Here is a 19,494-nt window from a genome sequence, read left to right as displayed (position 1 = left end):
TTTAGATATTTAGAAAATCACTTGATCTGAAAATTCTGGACCATCCAAAAACAGTGATATTCAATAAATCTAAAAAAATAGTAAAAAAATTTCAAAAAATGTAAAATTTGGTCTCCAAACACATATTAATATGGAGAACAAGATGAACGGTTCGGATCGACCGTTAGGATTTTGAAAAGTCGAATATTGAGCCATATTACGGGCATAAGAGTCACCATATGGGCATAAGAGTCACCATATGTGCATAAGAGTCCTGGAGTAAAGTCTACTAGTTAGCTAGACTTTACGATATAATAATCATTTTTCTCGACTATATGGAGGTTCAAGGATTACAATATTTCATATTCAATCAATTCAATCACTGTGGTCTCAATCAATCATTTGCAATAAGAATCAATCAATTGATAGATAATATCTTTTTTTTTAAAACTTGGTAGTAGCTACCAAGGTTCGTGAGGGGGAATCGAACTCTCGAACTTTGGGTATAACAACTCTAGGACATTTTCCTAGCCAATTGTGCTACCTCCCCTTTCTCAATTGATAGATAATATCAACATGACAATCAACATACCTACCTGTAATTCGGTTTCAATTGTATTAGGCTATGCATATGATGCAACAGTTCAATCAATGCAGTCAATCAAATATTCAAAATGCACAGCGAGTTACGATTTAATTCTTAGTTATGAATTTCAGACTAATCCAATAACCTCGCACCTGATAACGTAGGAAAATAGGCTAGGTCACTAACAGTCTTTCCTTCCCGGATCCTTTGTATCGTCAATTTTATCAACTCTGTATAGTATCATAAACATGACTAGTAACGAAGCCAATCATGATTAACAGGTTCAACCCCAATAGTCGCACTAAAGCACTGAAAGAGAGAGAGCACACACACAGATAGTCAGAAATTCAATCGCTTTAGCCATCGAATGAGAGAGAAACTCCTATGTTTCTTTTTTTTTTCTATTTCACGAGTGAGTCTATGGTACTATGCATATTATGATTTGGCTCGTAATACGGCTCAATAATCAACTTTACAAAATTCTAATGGTCGATCCGAACCGTCATCTTGTTCTCCATATTAATATGTGTTTGGAGACCAAATTTTACATTTTTTGAAATTGTTTTACTATTTTTTTAGATTTGTTGAAAATCACTGTTTTTGGATGGTCCAGAATTTTCAGATCAAGTGATTTTCTAAATATCTAAAAAAATAGTAAAAAATTTCAAAATATGTAAAATTTGGTCTCGAAACACATATTAATATGGAGAACAAGATGAACGGTTCAGATCGACCGTTAGGATTTTAAAAAGTCGAATATTGAACCGTATTACGGAGCAACCCGTGATATGCATATTACCATAGACTCACTCCTATTTCACTTTTCTTTTCCTTTTTCTTTTTCTTTCTCTTTTCTCTTTCAGTTTCATGTTTTTTCTTTTCTTTTCTTACCACGTTGGATGATGATGAAAACAAATTAAAGGGTGTCAAGGAGATGAATGCACGGAGGCCACGTGGCAAATCATCCACGTTGTTTTCAATTTTGCATTTTTCTTTTAATAAACCTTTAAGTTTTTAAACTTTACAAATTAGTGCATTAGTAATATAAAACATTACACACACACACACACACACATCAATCCTTTATTCCTATTTATGTTATATCTCATACAATTCAATTTCTAATTTTCAAATATTCACTTCATAATATTTTAGACATTTGAGTAACAATTTATTTTTATATCCATCAAACCTAATTTTAAATTATCGGTTTGATAATAAATCACACCCAAGTAACTTATTTATCATTGTTAATCAATTTAGAAAAGTAATACATTCAAACAGTTCTTTGAATATTGCTTACTCACAAAAAAATACATTCAAACAGTTCGTATATTATTTTCAGTTATCAATTTCATTATATATATCTTGCATAATATTACATACTTTATTGAAAACACATTCAAGCATTTCATATAATACCTTCAATTATAAATTTCAGAGTAATATTTTTCATAATGTTATAATCATACACATGCTACATATATTTTTTTTAATAAAGAGCAAACGAGAACCTTATATATTTAAAATGAGTTTTAATAAAAAAAAAATGACAATTTATTGATTAAATTTATGAGGTTTAGAAGGTGAAAAAAATGACAATTTATTGATTAAATTTATTTGAATCATATTCAGTTACTGAGATACTCTCTGATCAGAACCAAAAAAAAAAAGCAAAATAAGATTTCAATTCAATAGAATAAATTAGAGTTTAGTGGAAAAAAAATAGAGAAAAATTGAACTTCTGTTTCCTTGGTCAGAAGATCCATACCATTAAAAAATAATTATATTGAAGTTGTACCGTTGATTTTTCGGACGATTTCATTTTATACCACAACTGTTGATGAATTTCAACGATTGAAAACTGTGTTATAAGATTGTCAATTTTTTCTAAAAATGATAACGCGAATTTCTTTTCTTTTTAAAAGCATGATAGAAGCTACCAGCATAGAAGGAAAAAAAAAAGATAACACAGATTTTAACTGCTGAATTATTCAGTTGTTGTGGTATACAGTAAACAAATTCCAAAATCAATGGTACAGATGAAATTTTGTTATTTTTTTATGCTACCTACAAAAAAAAAATGAGAAAAAAATATATATATTGTCAAAATAGAAGGATGAATAATCCTCCATTCTCGTCACATTTAAAACTTGAAAAAAAAAAAATTATTCATATGGAACAACAAATAGTACATAATATATAAAACAAATATTGATATTAATATGTTGACGATTCAAATCTCAAAAGATGTCTCAATCACACAATTGTTTTCGATATTTGGATGATAAATTTTAAAAACACAAGAAGCACATTGAAAACAACATCCCCACATGTATTTAGGGATCGCAATTAAATATATTTGCGCTTTGGTCATGGTTGTTCGTGCAATTTGATCTTGATAATATTTCTTACAAATTTTTTTTTTTCTCTTCATTAATTAATATTTTATGTTATTTTTAACATTGCGATGTGTTTGTATGGATATGAATGTTAATGTGGTGTAAATTTTAGTTGTGAATTCTACAATTAAATTTTTACTACTTTTTAAAAATGTAGATTTTTTTTTATGGTTCAAAATTTTTCAGATCGCTACTTATCTGAAAGATAGTTAAAAAATTCTAAAAATTCTAAAATTTGATTTCCAAGTGTATTTTTACATAAAGATTGTCTTGAACGGTTTGAATTAGTTATTTAATTTTTTTAGTTTAATTATGTCATAATAGTTTCGAATTAATTCATTCAATTGGTTATTAAAAATTTATTGAGAACGATTTCATTGCCACATCATTCTGATTTTGAAAATTGTCACCATATCTTTTCCATTAATATTAAATTGAAAAATCTAAAAAAAGAATCTGAATTGTTGATCATGCTTTTGTTATTAAATTGGAGTGTGTTTTTTTTTTTGTAAAATTTTATATTATTTTTAGTTTTCTTTTTGGTACAAGAATAAGAGCTCTAAATACACTGAATTTATCTACTGCAATTAACTTGATCCATTCTTTTAACTAATTATTAACCTCGTATGAAATAAACTAAAAAATTCGGAAATTTCACATAAAACAGATCCCTCGTGAAAAAAAAAATACAAAATCAATGGTTCAGATTAATTATTTGAAAATGGTAAAAATAAGCATTGAGGCAATTTGTGACACTATATTGTTGAGCACATTTCAATAAAAATTAGACAGTTATAAATTCGTTAATTATATGCAATATTGATCTACAATTACAAACATTTGATATGTATATTATTAGTGTCGATATATAACTCATTGAAATGACATTTTTGTGACAAAAAAGCATAATTCATAGTATATGTGTGAAGTGAATATTATTTTTCATATTTAACCAAATAGTTAGACATATGATCTCTATGAAATAACAACCAGTCTCAAACAATTTCAACAAAAAAATATGTTATAGAATAAATATTAGAGGAAATCAACATGAAAATAAAGTTAAGTCCATAATTAATATTTTCAGTTAGAATAACTTAATTATAGAAAGAGATCCTGCCTAAATTTGTTTGAATGAGTGTTTGTTGGAACAAATATTTAATAAAATACTTTTAATTATGAATAATGATCAATAAAATAAAAATTATATTCAAAATAAATAAAGAGTATAATAATAAAACTTTATTTTTCGGAGCTACAAAATACGGACCTAAGATCATTTCTTGTCCCGAGCGCAAGAATAATCGGGTGAGACAACCCCAAATTATGATAAGATTTCTCTGCATTCAAACGTGACTGTGATAAGATTTATGTAGCTTCTTTCAACAATGGTAGAAAAATAATAATTTTATTATCAAGAAGATAATGTTCTTCATGGGAAAATTTAATTTTATTATTTTTTAAAGAATTATAGAGTTAGAGAAATAGCAAAAGAAAAAAAATGTCATGTAAATTCTAAATATCATTTACTATATAGTGTTAATTTTCGTGCAATTTGATATAATATATAAATTTGTGTTATTGTTACAAATATCATTAAAATATATAAATTTATTTTTCTTATAATTATGATATAACTCTTGATTAATAAGTATTTGTTTTTTTTTTACCTTTGCGATGTATTTGTATGGATATGAATGCTAGTGTGGTGTAAATTTCAGTTTGAAACGAATGTTACCCGCTAATTAATACTATTTAGTAGCGTTTAATTAGATATTTAAATAAAATGGTTTAGAATTGAGAAAGAAAATATGACTAATAACAAGTCAAATATCAAAATAAAAATGTTAGATTTGATCTTTGTTATTTTCTTTATGTACATATAAAAAAGTACAACATATTGATTTTGTTTTTATCAGTATCAAAAGCTTACAAAAATACACTGATATGGATAAATTATGCACATTGATTTTCAACTTATTAATTCATACAAAAATAAAATCGAAAAGTGATAAAACAATTTATGTGCACGTAGAAAAAATAATATATATCGTAATTTTCGTTGACATATAAGTTTTAAAATCTATGTTATTAATGTTTATTAAATGGAGGCACAAAAATAAAAGACATTTAAACTCCCTTCATGATTTTTTAAGTTTAATTATGTCCTGAATTTTTTGAATTAATTCATTCATTTAGATATCTTATTAGTAGGTAATAGTAAAATTTATATTTTATTGAGAACGATTTCAATGCCACATCAATTTTAGATTATAAGTTATCACCATCTCTTATTCACTTATATTAAATTTAAAATATAAAATTATAATCTCGTCAAAATAACAATATAATTTGTTCAGATTGATTGTTTGAATTTGTAATTTTAAAATAGTAAAAAAGGTCATTGTGACAGTTTGTGACATTAAAATGTTGTTGAGCAAATTTCAACGCAAAGCAGACAGTTGCAAATTGTTTATATGGAATGCTATATTATATACAGTTTCACACATTTGACATGTACATTATTAATATCGATATGGAGCTCCTAGAAATGAGATTTTCGTGACAAAAAAATGCAACTCATTATATTTGTGTGATGCTATTTTTATTATATTACATATTTTACGAGCTAGTAAGACGTATATTGTGTATGAAAACGACTAGTCTCAAACAGTTTCAACAAAAAAATATAGTATGGAATAAATATTGGAGGAAATTAACATGACTATAAAGTTAACTGTATATTTAAATATGCAATTAACATTTTTTATTACTGTATGTCAATTGTGTTACCAGAGCAATGATAAAGCAATCAAATTTAAAAATAAACAGAAGAAATCCTAATTGCTCTCCTCATTTCTCTTAAATTCCTCCACCACCACAAAAGATTAAAAACCTAGTTAAACAAAACAAATCCTTTATTTTGAAAATAGCTGATGGATTTAAAATTAATAAAAGTTTTAAAAATCTTTAACTTCAACTTTAATATTACAAATCCAAGTCTGACTTGGAATTACTAAAAATGAATAGTTATAAAATAAAACTATCAATTAGTTGTCCAATTATTTAATAAATTATTTATAAATTGATAAAAAAGTATTGTAGGGATGTTGTATAGAAACCAAAATTTGCAATTATTGAATAAACTAGGATCATATTGATAATTTTTTTTTTTAATTATTTGACTATTTGTCTATTTTCTTTGTTCGAATTAGATTTAATTATGCAGATTACTTTTTAAGGCTTTAATTTGATTCATATTTTAGACACATTGAATTTTATTCGAGAATCATTTAAAAAAATAATTTTTTTTTCCAAAATTTAATTATCAACATTGATGTCGACGTTGATTGATATTGACAATTAATACAAAAGTTTTTAGGGACGTGATATGAGTACCCGCACTCTCATACCCCCATTATCCCTCCAATTTTATTTGTTCAATCTCATCCACATTTCTCATGATCTATAAGGAATTTTACAAATCTAAAACCACGAACGTCTTCTACACAATTTTATCTTTCAAATGAGATCCATGATGACATACTTTCGAGCTCGTTATCACACAAGTATTTATATCTCGTTATTTAAGCATTTATACATAGTATTTTTCACATATGACACTGCTGACATTTAAAAAATATTAATATCAAGTATTACAAATATTTATACCTATGTGGTCAACTATTTTTGTTAGAGAAAGGTTGACGCAGGGACGATTAGGGAAATGTGATGCGGAGATGCGGGGTCCACAATTAGGGATAAAATATTTACAAGTATAGATATAAATACTTGCACGGTGAGGTATAAATACTTGTGTGACGATGAATCCGAAAGTACGTCATTATATATCTCATTTGAAAGATAAAATCGTGTAGAATACGTTCATGGTTCTAGATTCGCAAAATTCCTCATACAACGTGAGAAATGTGGAAGATATTGAAAAAAAAACTCACCTCTAAAAACTTATATGATTTTTCTCCCATGTAGTTTGAGTGGTCCCTCTATATAGTTATATCAAGTTAGACATGCAAGTATTAATATCTTAATTTATTATCTTCGAAGTATTTATATCCATGAATTTAATTAAACTTGGAAGATCACAGTGTTGTGAATAAATTTAATTAAACTAGTTAGTTAAGTTAGTTTATAGAAGTTAAAACCTGTTTAAGAGATGGGGGTACAATGCGGGTACTGGAGTGTGGGGATTGAAATAATTATTCGGGATTGAAATAATTATTCAAGTTTTTAATATAAATCTAATCAACATTTACAAAAAATATTACCCATCTTCACTTTAGGATTCCTTGAGAGGAAAAATGGCAACCGAAGGAGCAAAACTGCAACAAAATTAGTAATTTCATTTATTTAAGTAATTTGGTTCATTCCCTTTACAATTGAATAAAATTGTAATCTACTAAAATACAATAGATATGAAAATTAGAGCTTTCAAAGTGAAGAAGAAAAAAATAATTACTAGCAACAACTCATTAAAAAGTTAATAAAAAAGGAAACAAATAGATATACTTCAAGGTGCATTTTGTAAACAACGTAATAGAATTGGTCATATTATTTTTTGTTCAGTAATAGTTGTTATTTAGTAATTTATTGCTTATTATAATAATTTTCACTTTTCATTATACCACAATAGATTATCATGGCTAATAATAGTTGTGTACCTTATAAAGGTTTAAATATTGTAGAAATCGTTAAGGGGTGTTGTTTTATATATCCTTTTGGACAAAAATAAAATAACATTTGTATTCAAGGAGTTTAATGTAAAAGTTATACATATCTTAGTCATATTACGCATAATTAAAATCGTTAGATATTAATTGAATGGTGAATTTTTGAATAAAATAATTTAAATTACGAATAAAATAATTAAAAGTTATCAAACATGACCAATTATATTTGAACACTACACGTGTAATCACAATATACTTTGATCACGGCGTGACTAGTTGTAACCATTCTTTTAAATTTAATCACAACACAAAAGAACAAATAAAAAAAATCTGATTTAAACACGTCACAGCAGGTGACCCATTTCAGCATCTTTTTTTGTCATAATTCAGATTGGTTAGGTTAAATTAATAGCCAAAATAAATATTTGATTTAGGTTTAATTGTAAATCACACCATTAATTAATTGATCCCTTTCTTCATTATTTAAATCAGACAACAACATATTCTGCTGATAGCCTGATACCATGTCATGTTGGTTTCTTCAGAGTTCAGACTGGATTAGATTCTGTCAGTGTTGCTTGCATGAATCACTGTGGCATTCAAATATTATTTTAATGCTTCTTTCATTAAACCTTTTATTTTTAATTGACATTTATTTTTTTGCTCCAATTCCATATGATAAAAATTAGATTCGTCTTTTGTATTTTTCATAAATTTGGCAACCAAATTCGTCAATTACATCAGCATATTTGTTTACTTGTGTGATATATATGTGTTTAATTTAATACAAGTGGCTTATTTCTTGTTGCTGACTAGCTTCTGAAATTGACAGGATGCATGGTAAATAGCATAATGACAAATTTGACATTTGTCGTTATTTATGTATAATATGGATATAAATCAGAAAAAAATTATTTCATGTAGTGTATAAAAATGTATTAAACATTTGAAGTTTTAAAAAATAATAATATAATTTTGACTAATAATTCAGGCAATAAACCACTTAAATCCTTATACACCATTTAAATCTTTATAGAATGAAAAACAATTTTTCAAAAATAATTAAAATAAATTCCAAAATAAAAATTTAATTTAATAATATGTTTTTACTTTTTACATATATAGATCAGCTAATTTCGAACTGTTTTAATTTTTAGACAGTAACACATCAACCATATTATTTTAGACAAGACATGCATTATTCATCATATTTTAATTTTTAATGGAGTTTGGAATATGAGAGCCTACTTGTAGAATTAATATTTGACTATTTCTAATAAGGACAAATAAAAATTGTTTGTTCATATAAAAAATTCTTCGTGTTAGGTGCGTGTAGAATTGGTAAAAAGAAAGACTTAATTCACCGTGCATTCCACTATGCAAAAGTTAGGCTTGAAATTGACTGATCACACAAGCTATTATTTGTTTGGAATAGTAAATTCAGACCGATTTAAATAAAAAATAAATTTTTTTTGAGACAAATTAATGGCCAAAGGATTCACATATTTCATTTTATTTTATTTTTTAAAATGTTAGTGACATCCCATTTTCTGTGTGCACAAATTTAAAATCTAATTATTTTTCTTTTGGGCTTATGACCTTGGTCGTAATAAAGTCATAAGGTTTAAAAATTTGGGCCCTTTTGGATTAAAACATAAGAAATTTAATTAAGCGTGTTCAAAAGCATTGAATAAAATATAATATCATCAACAATAGAAACGACAAAAGTATTGAATTTTTAAAGATAGATGTCATCCTTATTTGGAAAAGGAGGTCAAATTTATTGATTTGGACATTCAAATTGAGTGATTTAAAATTAATTTAAGTGGCACAATTTAACACGCAACCAAACAATTGGACGGAGAAATTTAGCGTCAACATCAGGTGCTATCAAATCTGCTGTAATTAAAATGATCCTGAATTTAATTTCTTGTTTTAATCCAAACCATGCGTTTTGAAACTGAAATTTGGATCTACTGAGGTACCGTAGAGTGTAGAGTGAGATCTGAATCATTCGTTTTTAATCTGACACGATTTTTAAAGCGATGTCAGCATCTAAGATAAACCTGTTTTAATTTTACTCGGCTGAGAGATAACTTTATTCTATGCAGTACCGCAGAGGATACGTACTATTGAAATTGATGGTTCTGATTATTTACTGCTATATAATGATTAACTACAATAATGAAAATTTATTTCTTTCATATTTATCAGCACAACCCTTGAGTTGAGTCCATAGCAAAAAAAAAATCTTGATATATTTTTTTTTGTACAGATAAATGTGGGTTATATATAAATTGTTCTTTTGATTTTTCATTTGTACTGTTAGTGGGTAGGTGACCAGTGGAAGAAATTTCAAAATTTGAAAATTGATGTTGCTGTCTTAGCTAGTTCACTTTTGCTTTGCGTTTCTGTGGGAATTTTCTGTCAGCAGGTCTCTTCTTCTAAGTTCTAACTAGATTACAAGACTTATTTTTTCTTTATATTTTTAAGTATTTTTTGTAATAATTAATACATTTATATTTTTAAGTCCATGGTCGGTATTTTTTTATACCGTGTCTATTGTTTCTGCACAATCGGATTTGATATTGATATATTGTCTCTTATGTTAGTGGAATCAATCGCAATAATATTATGTGCATAGAGCTCAATTTGAACAGAATTTATTATATAAATAATTCAAATGATAATATTTGTTTTTTTTTTCAATTCAAACTGTTGCTCACTAGTATTTTTATAATTCATTATATAAATCATCAAAATAACAATTTTCTTATTTTTTCGGTTTGTATTGACGAACGCTAGTATGTCGGTGGCAAACGGTATGTGTATCGATTACGTGTTGTGACTATTCGTGTGACGTGACAAATTATTGGAAAAAAAAGACACAACACGACACGATACAACACAACACAACACGACACGAAAAACAACATATTTAGTCACGACATGTTTATTTTCTAACATTAATTCTTCATTTTAATATTTCAAAATAATCGTTTCACATTTTTTGAGAAAGTTTTCTGAACTTTTTCAATAAACAAATTTAAATTACGAAAAAATTGTCAAATGTGATCGGTTACTGCACGTTTGGTCACAACGCATTTAGTCATAGAGCATGACTCACATGGCGTAACCATTCGCATGCCGTGACCACCTCTCGACATTTTGGTCACAACACGTGAAAAATTGACTTAACCATAGCACGATACGGTAAAAGACCAATATCACAACGTGTTAGTCATGGCACAACATGATTTTTCCACTCAAATAGCATATCAAAACTAGTCAGCACATTATCTAAAATTGACACTGTATTTATTGTTGATTGCAAATATTTACCAGTCTCATTTGTTTTTTCATACTCTATTTATTGCAGGCTCAAATCTTCACTTTTTGATAGGAAATTTGGTTTTCTATGTTTTATGATAGGGAATTTGGTTTTCTATTTATTGCATGCTCACAGCATGACAAGATATAAGACTAAAATCACAGCGTGTTAGTCACGACACGATATGATTTTTCCACTCTGATTGCATATCGAAACTTCTTAGCACATTATCTAAAACCGACAGTAGCTATATTTATTGCTGATTGCAAATATTTACCAGTCTCATTTGTTTTTTCAAACTCTATTTATTGTAGGCTCAAATCTTCACTTTCTCATAGGAATTTTGTTTTCTATGTTTTATGTCAATAATTTCATTTAGTCAAAGCATGCACCTATCCTTTATTGACCTAAGTTGATACATTAATACATTTCTTTTTAGCTTGATACAGGAATTAACATAGTATTGTCAAGTGACCGATATCGTCTTTGAATTTTTTATTTATTTTAAATATTTGGTTTCAAATTCTTACAAAGGAATGGACAATGACACCAAGTTCATATGGAACAGAGCTTATGTTAGAAGTATATATAATAATTCCAATTGCATTTGCAATGAAATGTTTAAAATTTGAGCTTTGAAATGATTGAGATATAATTTATTCAGTTTCAACCAATGTGCTGATCAGGTGGTTAGATCTTAGATGCTTCATATTATATTTACAAAGCATGCTATCCAGTTAGATATAAACCATTGTTATATAAGGTTAGAATATTGGACCACCCATTTAAAAGTTGAGAATAAATTTATTTATAATAAATGAATAAGAAAACAAAAGAAAATACTTGTTTGATATGCTTGCGCATTATTAACTAGTTGTGGTATTAGATTAATTTGTTTAGGCTCTAGGCCTTTATATATGACTTACAAATTACAATTACATGCAAAATATGTACATGTAGAACTTTGTTTTTTTTTTTGATTTGAAACCCATAGATGATTTTATTAATACAAAGAGTTACAAACTAATTGTTACAAAAAATTAGACAACGAGTGTCTTTGATACTATACATCGATAAACAAACTAAGAACGCATATGGAGTATGTGCATCCAGTGGATACAAATTTAGTCATCCTTGTTTGATTATAATAATATGAGCCTAGTGATTGTTTCGCATAGATTGTCTTGTTCGTACTGGCATACTACATCGTAGAGGCACTGAATCAAACCAGATCGGAAATTGAATCAACTGGACCAGGACAATTATCACTCAGAAGTCCCAATGAAGACACTGAATCAAACCGGACCAGGCACTGAATCAAACCGGACCAGAAACTGAATCAACCGGACCGGAACAGTCACCACTCAGAGAGTCGCCAATGTAGAGAGAAAGAAAACATAAAGGAGGAGGAGAGGAAGAAAGAGATGAAAAGAGGCAGGAGGAGGAAGGGCAACAACAACAACAACGACGACAATAACAACAACCACAACAATAAATACAAAACAACAACAACAACAACAACAAAAGTACTATACAAAGACAAAAAATAATATCTACAGTGTGTACCGATGGTTCGTACCTTGCTCTATCATCGTCAGATGACAGAGAGGAGAAGAACCAACATTAAGAACCTCAAACGACTCTCAAAACGGTAGCTTTCCTTTTTCTTCTGATTTTCGCTTGAATTCTCCCTGAATTTCGCCGCTTCCTAAGGCGGTTACGCTAAGGCGGTGACTTAGGAGGCAACTGTTTTGAAATGAGGAAAAAAAAATCATGGTACATGCAGAACTTACTTGCAACTCATGTTACATGCAAAATTGAGATTGAGAGACTTAAAATTTTAGTATAATTTAATTTTATTTTATAAAGGGACTGAAATGTAATAATGCATATAAACAAGAAATGACTAAATGCCTGCAAACTTTCTGAGAGATATAAATCTAAAATTAACAAGAAATGAATGACTTATTTGCAATTAAAAAGTTGGAATTTCAATTGTTTAATCTCAACCGTACCATTTCTGATCTGATTTTTCATTGGCTCATCTTGACAGTACATTTTTCTAATTTGATTTTTCACTGCCCATTTTTTCCATTATCTTGACAAATTCATTTTGAATTGAATATAAACTTGATGTAGATGGGTTTCAACTTTAAATGTTCCTACCAAGGTTTTAAATAGTGATTATGGCGTTATAGCTTTTAAGCTCCGAAAAAGCTATAACGCTACCATAGCTAACTATTTAGAATTATTATAAAAGAAAAGTGGTTAATAGCGGTATAGCTTTTGAGGTCCAAAAATGCGCTATAGCTAGCTATTTAGAACCCTGGTTCTTACTGAAGAAATATAGAAAAGAAACTTCTGGCTTTTTATATATTGGCACCCATATAGAGGCAGAGCTACATTGAAGGAATGGAGTCAGTTTGATCCCATTTATTTTGAATTTTTTGTACTTATATACGATTTTCTATATAGTATAGGGTAAAATGCTATAGATAGGGTAATATAGACCCCATTTGCAACATAAAAATTTTATATGACTGATTCCCATACATAATGTTTGACCCCCATGACTTAAAAGTCTGACTTTGCTTCTGAGCACACATAATAAATATTAGAGAAAATATATAATCCCCCGGGCTACAGTCCCCGAAAAATCTCTGCGTATAAAAACCTTCCCTTTTTAGCCTAGTTCCAACGCGCTTTCAACTGCCATAACCAGCAACGACGTGGTCCCCACGCGCTTTCAACTGCCATAACCGGAAACGATGCGGTCCCTACTACTACAGTCGTCATTTTTTTCCTATTTAAACCCTTCCTTTTTTACCGCTTTCCATTTTTTGAAAATTGAATCGGGTTTTCCATCTTCTTTCTTTTTCTGATCTGATTTTTTTCTTTTTCTTTTTCTACTTTGTTTGAATCGAGTATTGAGTCGTAGAATTGAAGAGCAACGTCTCCTATGGTTGTAGTTTTAGTGTCGTTTGTCCATTGAATATCATCGTTGAGGAGCATCTGCATTGAAAGCTACTGGTAATTTTTCTCATTCAATATTACTTTTAGATAAATTTTGTTCATTATATACTGGTATCGATTTTGCATTAAGTTTGTTGATGTAATTTTTCAATTTCGTGTTTGAAAGTTACATAGATCGTTTATTTTTGAAAGATTAATCGGTGATTACTTGTCTTAACTATGTTGCGAATAGGATTCAATGATTATTAATTATTGTTTACAGGATTCAATAATTTTGTTAATAGGATTGATTACATTAGATTGTCATGTTTATGTTTCAATTACATCTTCACATTGTGGTAATTTTTTTACAATATTAGAATAAGTAAATTAGCTTAGATTGTCATTTTTATGTGTACTGTATACATCAACTGAACTTTCAAACTTTGTTATGCATTAGTTAATGAAGTATAAATTGACAAATTGTGATAATTTGGTAATAGGATTGGTTGCTTCTATATTATATGTATTGTTTTAAGAATTTATATGTTTTGTTTATAGAATTAAGTATATGTACTTATAGTTTTGTATATGTTCGTGGAAAAGCAGGTGTATATAATGGATTTGAATGAAGAAAGTGTAGATGACAAAGTTTCCCTTCTTGGAAGAACTTTAAATAGATATATCAGTTATGTTTGAAGAACTTTAAATTAACCAGTATATGTTTTTTTTTGTATCAGGTGGCCCTTCTTGGAAGACACGTCTTTATGATTGTCAAGCATTCCCCAAACAGAATCGTTCACATGACTACGCAATATTCGTGTTGCGTTACATCTACTGCCTTATAACATATACTCAAATGAATTTTTCTCAGGTAAATTTTATTATCTATTTATATTTGTTTTCTTATTGTAATTTAATTTTAATAATAAAATCTTTATTTTTTATATATTTTTGCAGGAGGACATAACTCGGGAGAGGGTTATTTTTGCAATGAGACTTCTGTCTCACTCGTAGAATATTTTTCAGAGAGTACGCAAGTAGTAAAATGTCTGCTGTAAAATAGTGTCATTTCGACATAATTGATGAACATATTTTACTACCTTATAGAATTATGTGGATTTGTTTAGATGATTAGTTGAATTACGTTATAGGATTGGGTTTCTATTGTGATGAGAGTTTTGACTCACTTGTAGAATACTTTTTCAGAGAGTATGCAAGTAGTGTCTGATGTAAAATTGTTGGATTTTTTTTTCGGTGTTACGGTGTATATGTTGACAGAATTGTTGAAAGAATTTTACTTGTTAATAGAATCATTCCTATATATTTACAGTATTTGTTGGATAATATTACAGGATTGTGTGATGAGTTATGTCAATGATGTAACCTTTTATTGTTCATGATTTCAACTTTTTTCACATTTTATTATAATTTTTTGATAAATTTCATTTTTGAAATATGAATTTATATTTAAAAAATTTGATTTAATTTTTTTTTTGAATTTCGCAGAATATTTCACTATTATTTACAGAAGTATCACGCAAATAAAATAAAATTACAAAGTGGATTGAACGTACAAACTATTGAACAAAGATCTTCTAGAATTTATGGGTATATTTGTAGAATTTTTTTTATTTTTTTATGGGTATATTCTAGGTGCCAAAAAAAGAAATTATCGAATAATTAAAATAAAAAGATTATTTTTTATTTTTAAATAATTTATGGATATATTTGTAGAATTTAAATTTGGTCCCGGTTCAATAGATACATTATATAAGGTGGTTGTTAAATATCTTCTAGAAGGTGGTCCCCAGTTTAACTGCTGATTGTACTTTAATTGTACTTTGTTCGTTGACCACGCGTTTTCATCAGCTTTCACACGTTTTCATATGGGACCACGTGATTTCATCTGTAGAACATCCATTGAACTTGTTTATAGGATTGTTTTCATCGTATTACCGAATCTAATGAACCTGTTTATAGAATTAGTTGTAAAAGTCTGGAGATTTTTGAGAACTGAGGGCCGGAGACTGTTAGCTGCTTCCTAAATATTAAGATAATAACAAGTGGCCTTTATTTTACTTTTACTGTCACCTTTAGCCGTATTATTCCAACAATTGGCTTATTGTTTGAACCTTCTGATGAGAAAATATAAATGTATAATATCCCAAAACCAATGCATTGGCGGTTTGGGCATATTTGAACAATAAAAAGGAGCCAAACTGCAGCCAAACAATTTATGTTTGTGATTGCTAAGTAACTTAATAAATGGCAATTTGACAGCACAATAGTTAATATAATATTAGTTCATATGTTTAGGATAAAAATTACAAATATGAGACCTCTTAATGTGTTACACCCTCGATCCGGAGGTGCGACAATTCTACCGCGTCTATTTTACCATTCAATATACGTAACATAAGGCATAGATCTTTTTATGTATTGCCAATAACATCTATTTTTTTTTTGCCACATCCCAAATAATTAACAAGAATTACCTGACATCTATAGTGAATGATGCTAGAGAAATATTTTCTGCACCCTGTCAGATAAAATAACCCAAAATCTCATATTTTTAGGTGGCCCTCCCGTCACTTATAACTCGGAAGCATTTCTATGACTTCGCATAATGAACATGTAACCCACAATGAGAAACGAGTGAGAAATAATAAATTATTTCTTAGTGTTGATTGCCACTCAGATTATTGGATTCGAAGGAAATCCATATTCAGTATGAAATCACCGCACGAGAAATAAACAGTTCATTTCATAATGACAAATGCAAATGCTTAGTAACAATATCCAATTGAACAACAAATATTACATAAATAAATTATAACTCTAAGAATCTTATCAGAATAAATGGTTTGGGTCAAAATCTTTAAACCATAAAGTTTGGTAACGTTTGGAACCTAATATTTACAACTGTTAAGTCTGGTAACGTTTGGTTTCTTAACTTTACAATTTCTAGTTTGGTAACACCAACAGATACCATTACATGTATATGTCGTGTCAGAGCTTATACCGTTCTAACTATCCTGACAATTTATTAACAGAATCAATACGAAAACAATATTTCAATATCGTCATTATCGGAAAGAAAATCAATGATAAGACAGTTACCATAATTCATTAGTCTTACAGTCACAATTCACATTTATTCAATATGCCCCACCCAACCGGTATTGGATTCAGTTGGGGCCATTCACCATATGCGCATAAGGGTTCTGGAGTAAAGTCTAGTAGCTAGCTAGACTTTACAATATAATAATTCTTTTTTTCCACTATATGGAGGTTCAAGGATTTCAGTATTCAATATTCATTCAATTCAATCACTGTGGTCTCAATCAATCATTTGCAATAAGAATCAACCAATCGATAAACAATATCAATATGACAGTCAACAGACTTACCTGTAATTCAGTTTCAATTATATTGGGCTATGCATATAATGCAATGGTTCAATCAATGCAGTCAATCAAATATTCAAAATGCATAGCGAGTTACGATTTAATTCCTAATCATGAATCTCAAACTAATCCAATAACCTCGCACTTGATATTGTAGGGCAATAGGCGAGATCACCAGTAGTCTATTCTTTATGGATATATCATTGTTCGCTTCTCAGAGTGTGCTTACAAAGTTCCAAATACAACTAATTGTACTTGTTTTAAACCTTGAATCCACTCACGTCTAGGATTGCAAGTGTACAATCCTATCCGTGTAGTAAAATAAGGTATCGATCCTCAGGGACGGTTAAACTCAATTCTAGACTTTCACAAATCCAAGTTAGGTACTAGAAGTTTGAAGAATTGGGTTTGATTTGTTTCAATTTCTAAATTTCAAAAGACAATTCAATTAAAGGTAAATGAAAGTGATTAAAAGGTTTGGTTTTGAATCAATTATAAAAGGTGTTCTTAGGGTTTCAGACTTCATCTCCAAACTTTTCCTTCTCTGGACCTATCATACAACTCGCATCATCTCTGATGCGGGTCGCATGGCCCTCGAGCAGAGCTGACATGAGTTCGTATCTAAGTTGATTTCTTGTGCGAGGCTTCGACCTGTGGCTCTCGCCTACTGGTATCTAACCTAGATTGATTGTCTGGTTAACTAGAAGTATCTATAACCTCTCGATAATAGAAATTTCACCTCTCGGTTACTATTGATCTTAGATCTACTTCAAGTGCTCAATTACAATTACAAGATACATCAAGGCCTAATTACTAGAAGAGATGCTATAGACATCTAACAGTAGACAATCAAGAATCAATCAAGAAATCACAATCAAGCAAACAATGAATACTCAAACAACAATCACACAAGTTCAACATTAGATCAAAACATCATTCAACTCAAAGAAAAGGTTTGGAGATTACATCTTAACCCTAAGAAACAGGGATCTACTCAAGCATAACAAAAGTAAACATGAAAGAGAGAGAGAATAAGCAAATCATGATGGAGCTCGAAGATCCAAAGTAGATTGGAGAGGATCTTGAAATCTTCTCTTCTCTTCTTCTTCAATCAAGCTCCAATCTCCTTCTTCTCTCTTGATCTTCGCTCTTTTTGTGTTCTGAAATGTAGAGGGGGAAAAAGCTCCTCGAATTCTGGCATAGGACCTCCTTATATAGGCAACAGAGTTGACTTTGGGCTTGTCAGATTTAATTTGAACTGGGCGGCAACAGTTGATGCGACTCGCATCAGGTGGATGCGACTCGCATCAGGTGGATGCGACTCGCATCAGATGGTCTTCAAGAGAGAGCAGTGAGGGTCGCATCGCAGGTCGCTTTGGGCTTGGATGCGACTCGCACCAGATGAATGCGACTCGCATCAGAGCTTCCTGAAGTCTTCCAATTGCCTGATTTTGCCCAATTTCGCCTGATTCCTGCAAAGTAAGAACCAAAACTTAGCAGTACCACATTCTATGGATGTTCAATGTAAAAGACATCCTTTGTTGGTTCAAAACATAGATTTTCGTATGGAAACAAGTCGAAATGATAGGTCTAATAATGTGATAACAATCATCTCATCTGTAATTATGCCTATGTAAAAATCATATACCTATTATGATCAATATTTATCAAGATTATTTTATTACTATTTTTTGTTTAATGTTTGGATTACTCACAAATAATAGTAATTCCGTTACACAGTATTATTCATAATAAATCATAATTCCATTCTAAAGTGTCAATTTAACTTAATTTAATTATATTTCTTTTTTGAAAAACAATTTAATTATATTTCAATATGCATTTATTTGGTAACTTTCTTCTTTATTACTTAAGTCATTTCCAATTTTCTGGACCGAATTCCCAAAGACAAATCTCAAAGGTTCAATTGAATTAACTTATTTTTCTCAAGTACAATTGTTTATTATTCCCCACTGGATCCAATAGTCCGAATCCCCCATTCATTTAAATCCACCTGACACATGATAAATTTACCAAAAAAAAAAAGGAGGGAATTTTGCAAATTTACCCTTTATATATTATCTCTCAATAAATACAATAAGCCTGTAACCAACATGTATCAGTGTTTGGAGGGTCAGAAATATTC

General features: G+C 29.2%; 1 protein-coding gene across 1 annotated transcript in view; it reads right to left on the bottom strand.

The window, feature by feature from the left end:
- Window positions 1-13,789: 13,789 nt before the first annotated feature.
- LOC144552487 (ribonuclease E/G-like protein, chloroplastic) overlaps window positions 13,790-19,494 on the bottom strand; it is a 71,578-nt gene continuing 65,873 nt past the window's right edge. Inside the window, exon 15 of the mRNA XM_078300468.1 lies at window positions 13,790-13,864. Within this exon, the coding sequence (XP_078156594.1) occupies window positions 13,790-13,864 (75 nt within the window). The remainder of the gene's footprint in view (window positions 13,865-19,494) is intronic.

Source organism: Carex rostrata, chromosome 4, assembly GCF_964058835.1.
Source record: "Carex rostrata chromosome 4, lpCarRost1.2, whole genome shotgun sequence".
Taxonomy (NCBI): domain Eukaryota; kingdom Viridiplantae; phylum Streptophyta; class Magnoliopsida; order Poales; family Cyperaceae; genus Carex; species Carex rostrata.
The sequence above is the reverse complement of the archived record's forward strand: the minus strand, read 5'-3'. Positions and strand labels throughout refer to the sequence as shown.